A 7,793-nucleotide genomic window follows, 5' to 3' on the forward strand; every position below is an offset into this window, starting at 1 on the left:
TGTTCTGGCAAATAGCTTTTTAGCTATTCATTTCATTTTGAATTACCATACTTCAGATCCAACCCAGATACACACAAGGGTGAGCTTCTTCACCGTTTACTGCACTTTAGCAAACACCTCTGTACTGACATTAGCTGCTGTTGCTGTGGACTGTTCAATTGCTCTTGTCTGGGCACCTTTTAACTATGACATCATTGTCACAGCCAGACGTTGCCTTGTTGTCTGCATTCTACTTTGGATTTTCCCTGTCATGTGCTTCGGTATTGTTAGTCCTGACAAAATGGGTTTTATATTTTCAACCTGTTTTTTCACATCAATGATTACAACAATCCTTCTTTATTCAAAAATCTACTGGAGTTTGTACCAACAGAACTCAGCTGTTATTCAACAGAATTCAGAGGAACTCAAACGATCTAAGAAACTTCTGAAAACATTCTTGATCATTATTGGAGCCTTTGTCATCTGCTGGTCACCAATGGCAACATACTGTACCTTAATTTTTATATCCTTATTGGACACAATAACGATGTTGTGTTAAACACTTTCCTTATACTTGGAATCATAAATTCAATGGCCAATCCTATGATTTATTGGTGGAGACTGAAAGATTTTCGTTCAACTCTTTTCCAACATTTTGGAACTTGTTGTGAAAGATGCGGACACATATTTGTAGCAATAAACACTGTTATGCCTGAGGCATAATCATGCACTTGTATAATAAACTGTATGTAGCAAGGAGCTATGTTAAAGCCTGCTATATATTTGTAGCATACCTCTAAGCTAGTGAGTTGTTAGAGCATATGCTTTGCCATATTTATTCGAATACACGCACCACAGTGTTTATTAATGAAGGGTTTTCCAGGGGGAATCTGTTCGAGAGAGGTGATTATTCAATGGAGGCATTTCTTTTTTGGCATAAAATTATACTCAAACGTACACCCATTAACTTTACTGTAAAGTGTAGAACTACAATACATAATTACAAATTATAATGTGTTATTGCATGATGTTAAATAAAGACATATTATCCTAACCAGGATAGAAAAAAAATTAATTCTACTAGGGTAGAACAATAATAGAATGTGTTGGGAATCTTATAAACACAAGATGGCATTCTCCGCGATTTACCCGTAACAAACAGAAGCATCGATTTGGCACAAAAGTAGTCAGTTTTGGGAGAGGGCGTCCTAGTCATTGCCATGGATCTGAAATAGGGCGTTCGATTTCCACAAAAGTTCGTTAAATTTGTTCCTTGTGTTCCATAGAGAGGGCGCATTGTAAATCGAACGCTTCTAATTGTTACGCGTAAACGTAAAGTTTTGCGGCGTACGCTATGGTCAGAGCGGTCAAGGTTCAAAAGTTTCCAATTTAGCACGAGGGCGCCGTTCATGCATTATTACAGAATTTGCATGCGTAAATCGCGGAGAACGATATCTTGTGTTTATAAGATCTTTGGTACTGTTCAACAGCACTTGGGACATCTATTCGAGGAAAAAAAAGTCCCTGGGCGTTCATTCCAGTGAAGCATCTACTCCATATGTGGTACTGGATGGGCGGGGGAGGGGGGGCGTTTATTTGAGGGTGACATTTATTCAAAGCAAGGCATCAAATAATACAAGACATGTGACAAGCAGCTGGCTAAAGTACAAACAAATATTGTGAAAATTCGAGTGCATATATGAATTTGACTTTTAGTCAGGATTCCATGTGGAAAGGAAAATTCTTTGAGAATTTGTCAAGGATATCACAGGTGTGTGACATTGCAGCTACCGGTAAATGTGTAAAGAGTAGCATTGGCGTGCAAGAATATTGCTGTGCTTATCATAAAATCAAAGAGGTTTGGGTCGGGTCACCATTAGTACAAAATAGCTGAATGTTCAAGAAACTCTGCCATTGTGTGCATAAGATGGGAAAATCTAGATTACTAGCATGAGCCCTAGTTGTGCAAATTTGATAAAATCCTGGAGTTTCCTGGAGATGGAGATGAATTAAAAATCCTAGAGACTCTAGAGCAACATTTACACTTGGGAACCCTGGTTAGTGAGCAATGAAATGTTAATGCAATAACGAGGAATAAACAGTATTAATTTCTTGTAGCAGTAAATATAATAAAGTATCATAAACCTTGAATTGAAGCCCATTGGCTTAATTTCGAGAGGAAGCCCATCTCGATTTGAAGCCCCCTCTTCAATTTGCAAAATTAGCCTCGAAAAGAAGCCCATCTAAAAAAAAAACCCATGGGTTTTGTTTCAAGATAGCATAGGCTTCTTTTTGAGAAAGTACAGTACATACACTGTACATGAATTTCAGAAAACAAAATAAATTAAATACAAGCTTGGTTTATACAGTAGTTTAGGTGATTTAATGTCAGTTAAATACATTATAAGCCATGATACAGATTGATGTTACAGTGGCCTTATTTATTGTTTGTATAGTACAAATTCACAAAATTTACAGCATTCCTTTTGAAAAGGAGCCCCACCCCCACTCTTTGCTTTGCAGAAGTAGTCTCGAAAAGAAGCTCATCTCGAAATAAATCCCACATCGAGAAGACGCCCATCTGAATTCACAAAAAAAAAGGAGCTCAGGGGCGGATTGCTATAAGCTGTCTTTAGACGGTCTTAATGGTTAGCCGGCAATAATCGTGATGTCACTACTGGTCTATAATTATAGACCATGGCTATACCGTAGTCTAACAAGTCTTAAATTTCAAAATTAAAGCCTACTCGGAGGAGGCTTAAAATGGTCTTAAATAATTTTCATCATGGTGTTCTGCTGATTAATTCAAGAGTGCAATGGCCTAGATCGTCAAAGTCAGAGAACTGAACGACGAATACTCCGCAATCTTCTCAGCGTCTTTAAAAATATGTCTACAGCGTTTATTTACGTTCATTTTGATACATTTGCATGACGTCGCCTTCAATCTTACGTTACCAGGGAGTGCTTGTTTGGATTTCAATACTCAAAGCGGTCTTAGGGAAGACTGTTTTATAGCAATGGTCTTAGAGGAATGACTTTAGTAAGACCATCTAAGTGACAAAGCCAGCTTTATTCGAGGAGTTAAGATTACCAGTTAAGACCGTTTTATAGCAATCTGCCACAGAGACCTTTCCGGAGTGACTGATCAGAACAACGCTAGGAATATGAGCACGTCTCACAAACACACGTGTTGTCCTACAAACGCGCATGTTTGCATATGTTTTAACACTCATCTTGTGGGACCGTAGCAACAATATCCAAGGGGCGGAGCTTAGAGGAAAGGTCCATATAAGGTTTTACGGTACAGTAACTTTTGAAAAATTCACTTTTAAATATGTAGGATAGCAACTGAACGAAAAAGTCAATAAAGTTATAAATGAAATCTTTCTATAAAAAAACTTAGAAGATTAGAAAAAAAATGACGACAAATTGTTGTCATACATATAGAAATGTTAAGTAGGAAACTGGAGACACTAAAGAGCTCTTGGACTCTAATACAAATTTTTCAGATCCTGCCTTTAACCATTAATGAAATTCCATGATGTTTATCAGCTTTGATCTTCCAGGTGCATTATTTTTTAACCCAATCTTTCACTGAGATCATCATCTTGTTGTGAGAACAGGTTTCTACATAACCATTATCACAAGAAGATAAGAAATAATTATGCGAATTATGACTAGCAGAGGTCCCAAGTAGGTGAAGTGAAATTTCTGGGTAATTTGTCATTTATTGAAGTGATCGTTTATAAGTGCAAACAATAAGCAAAATGAGTCCGTTTCAGGTTTTATTGAACAAAGCAATAGGTTGTTTAATAGTAATCTAATTATTTGGAAGAGAAAAATGTTGTTTAATTTTGGAAAATATACATTTAGAAGCCATTTTAAAATTCACAATGAAAATTCAGTATTTTCTAGGAATAACTGTAAAAATTATGGGAAGCAGGGATCCTCAATAAAAATCTGGGAAACCCGCAAATTTCTGGGAACTTGGAAGGTCTGAATTAATGAGGCATTTTGGAGCATATAAGTCACCAACCATTACCATTACCATATTACACAATCTTTAACGAAAATGAGTTCTGTGAAATTTTTAAAAATATCTGTAAATCACAAACTGGTTGTAAATAACTGTAGACAAAGACCCAGAACATCTCCCATGAATGACAAACACGTAACCGCTGGACCATGTTGCGTTGTTTTTCCATCATTCATTATCAACACCATTACTGCCGTCATTAGCATCATCAACATCAAAGTTTTGGTAACAAGAACAAGAACAGCAGTAAGGCTTTCGGGTCAGCGTCTTACGCGGACTCAATAAAAGAGTGAGGTCTGGATGTTATCAGGGCAGCCCAAGCAAAGAAATATATAAAAGGCCTTTTAATAAAGAAACTATAAAGTAGCAAAGAAGAGCCAAACCAGTCACTCCTCACAAATTGAGTTTCAGAGATAATGGTCAAAACATGCTGAAATGTCAGCATTTTTAATCATATCTATACATCATATGTTACTTTCCACATTTTCAACATTATCACAACAATTTTTAACAATTTGGTGATGCTTTTTGCCTGAGAAATGCCCAAAATTATAAACTTTGAAGGCTGATTTCTCAAATATAAATGTCGGATTGAAATGATTCCTTTACCATTTTATAGCTCTCATTTCACCTTTAATCCTGTATTAATAATAAAAATCAAGTTTTGCAATAAGTGACTGGTTTGGTTTGTCTATGCTACATTTGCAGTAGCAGACTCAAGGAGGCCCAGTTGTCCCCTCCCCTCCTGACTACCGTCGTTAGGAAGGCATTACATCAATATGAATACCCAGATTGGTATTTTAAAAGGTACTAAACAACAGAAAGAACAAGAAACAAACACATCCTGAGAATACTCAGCACAAAGAATAAAATGAGATACATTATGGGCATACGGATTATAAGAACGCATATAAGGAAAACCATGCATGGTCACAAAGTCAATGTTTTTTATACCACACAACAAAATCAGAGCTCATTTAGTAAATCTGAGGATGCTTGTGTTATAGTGTACCCAGTTTGAATTGTCGCAGCATCTATGTCTATATCAGTAAAATACGGAGACCACTCAAAACCAGAGTTAAAGAACACAAGAAGGATGTTGAAGCGAATAAAATAGGAAAAAAACCATACATAAAAAATAAATCACAAGTCTGCAATCAAAGACCATGCATCACAACTTAACAATAAAACAGAATGGAATGTCAAAGTGGTAAAAAAAGAACAACTTCTAGAAAAAATACAAATTAAGGAACCACCCAAATATGCAAGATCAGGGACGCGATGAACAAAGATCAAAGCGGCTTTGAACTTCCAAACATTTTTGATATCATCCTTGGCAGCACCTCACACAGCAGGTCTGGCGAAAACATCGACAAGATGCCGACGTCCAGTATATAGTCCCTGTTCAAGTTGGATACGTTACTGGAGATTGTGAATTGCTAATCCAAGAAACTTCAATAAGTTTCATCTACTTTTGTTGAAAATTTGTATATATTATTATTAATAATATATGAGGGTAATTTGTCAAAAATCAAAGAATTTCTGGAAGATGAATAAAAATAGAAAATATCATGCTTGGCAGTTAGGCATGGGATGAAATTAAGAAGACTGCATAGATCTGATTTCTGAAATTCGAGGCAATAAATTACACAATAGAAAAGCTATTATACAATTGGTTTCATTATCATTATGAATAAATTTAGCTGCATATGTTTGAACACTTTCAGTGATTTGTAAATTATGTTTAGATGACGGACTCCATACAGGTGAGCAGTAATCTTATATGCTTCGAAAGAGAGGAATGTAAAAGAAGATGTTTGATATGTATTGCACAGAAAACATATTCTGCATATAAGACCCAATATTGGCTTTTGCCTTGGTTAGCCGACCATGTCTGTTCCACGACAAAGTAGTATCAAGTGTGAAACTTAGGTTTTTAATAAAACTCTTTTTAGACTACTGTTGGCAAGAGAATAATTGCACACAATGGGAAATCATGATCTAGATGTAGGGGGTAAAAATGACAATCTTAAGGTACAGTACATTTCCTGAAAACATGAATCAACCAATACTTAGGCTACGGACCTTGGATAAGGTTCACATCCAATGGACAAGAAATTATAGTCTTGTAAAAGGGAATATCATCACCTAGCTACGTCACTCTTTTGGGTTATCATTTTAATGAAGGTTAATTGCTTTCCATTACAGTGCCACTTGATGAAAAGGTAATTAGAAAAGGCACAATTAATATTGTCCAAATGAAAAATTCAGCAATTCACCATCAATCAATCCACTTAGTAAGTTAATACGCTTTAAAAATGCTGCATAGACCATCAGCTAGTGAATAATTGGCTATTAATGCACATTAAACAAACATTTATATTCCAATATTTTCATATAAAGCAACCACAACATTTAGAAAAATGATCACTGAGTAAAGTTTTGGTAGAGATACAGCATACTATAGAGGCATTCTTCCAGCATCAACTATATAAACCTGCAGGTAAGTTGAACAGATTCACTTCAGAAAACTCTTCTAACAAAATTCTCGACACATTGAATTAAAACTAGAAAACACATTGTAATACTTTTTATTATTTTGTTAGTTCTGAAAGCATATTATTTAACTAAGATAGAAATTTAGGCATGACCAAACTTTTCATTTGCTATTTACTTTTAATATTTATCTTTATAGCATTTACACACGTCTCTAATTGTTTGAGATTAATAATGTAGTTTTTTTTTACCACTACTGTAATAGTGCATGTCGCTTGAATGGCGCGATCGGTTAATGATGTGTTCTAAGAACTTACGGGCGTGAGTTTGAAATGTGTCTTGGTATTCAATTTTTCCCCCCAATTTATTTATTTTTTTAATTTTATACAAAAAATTATTCTTAATTTTTTTTTTTGTACAAATAAACATTCTATTTAAAATTTTTATATTAGCTCTTCCAAAAACCCAATATAATAACTTGCGCCTGTCCCGTATATAAGCATTGAGGTACGCGCGGGTGTTTACATTCTAAACTCAATTAAATTATGATTATTATTTCCAAACAAATCTTGCACAGGTTATTTTACTTCTAAAAAGAGGTCTTTTTACATTCGGTAATTTTATCACTTGGGACTTCATAAAGGTCAGTTTTGAATAAGAGGGGTGTCAGAAGAGGGTGAGCTTAGGTGTAGAGAGATAGGTGAGAGTTGGTACTAATTGGTCTAGAATTAGAGGGGCTTTTTTTTAACATTCATTTTAAAGACATTATAGACCAGGAGCCCAGGGGTGTCAGCATAGCTGGAAAGTTAACCAATTTCTGTGAAAATAGTAATGTTCTATGTGCCTGTCTATGTAGGAGAATGGGCATCTGCCGGTCCCATTGTGGTGGGTGTGGTCAGGAGAGGCATAAAAAGGGCCCCAAAAATTGAGCTAGATCAACTTGTGAATTAACCGAATGAAACCTATCAGAATATATTCGGCATATTTCAAGATGACATGAATGGTCAATGCCAGACATTTCCAGTGGTGGGGGGTGCATGCCAGACGCAAAAAACCGTTACCCCAAAATTAAGCTAGATCAGCTTGCGAGTTAACCCGATGAAACCTACTGGAAAATGTTGGGCATAGTACCAGGTATCAGGAATGGTCCCCGCCAGACATTTTTAATGGTGGGGTATACCTGCCAGACACCCCCAAATACCCCGCCCAAAAAATTGACCTAGATCAGCTTGTGAGTTAACCCGATAAAACCTACTAGAAAATGTTCGGCATAGTACCAGGT

At 35.9% G+C, this 7,793-nt stretch overlaps 2 protein-coding genes across 2 annotated transcripts in view; one reads left to right on the forward strand and one right to left on the reverse strand.

The window, feature by feature from the left end:
* Positions 1–3,557, reverse strand: part of LOC117111565 — a 34,340-nt gene extending 30,783 nt beyond the window's left edge. The window contains exon 1 of the mRNA XM_033254513.1: positions 3,496–3,557. Within this exon, the coding sequence (XP_033110404.1) occupies positions 3,496–3,505 (10 nt within the window). The 5' untranslated portion in view covers positions 3,506–3,557. The remainder of the gene's footprint in view (positions 1–3,495) is intronic.
* A 2,784-nt stretch (positions 3,558–6,341) lies between these two features.
* LOC117111566 (beta-4C adrenergic receptor-like) overlaps positions 6,342–7,793 on the forward strand; it is an 8,697-nt gene continuing 7,245 nt past the window's right edge. The window contains exon 1 of the mRNA XM_033254514.1: positions 6,342–6,518. The gene's annotated coding sequence lies outside the window, so the exon portion shown is untranslated. The remainder of the gene's footprint in view (positions 6,519–7,793) is intronic.

Source organism: Anneissia japonica, unplaced genomic scaffold (assembly GCF_011630105.1).
Source record: "Anneissia japonica isolate Jap-2015-1 unplaced genomic scaffold, ASM1163010v1 scaffold288256_len377385_cov191, whole genome shotgun sequence".
Classification (NCBI taxonomy): Eukaryota; Metazoa; Echinodermata; class Crinoidea; order Comatulida; family Comatulidae; genus Anneissia; species Anneissia japonica.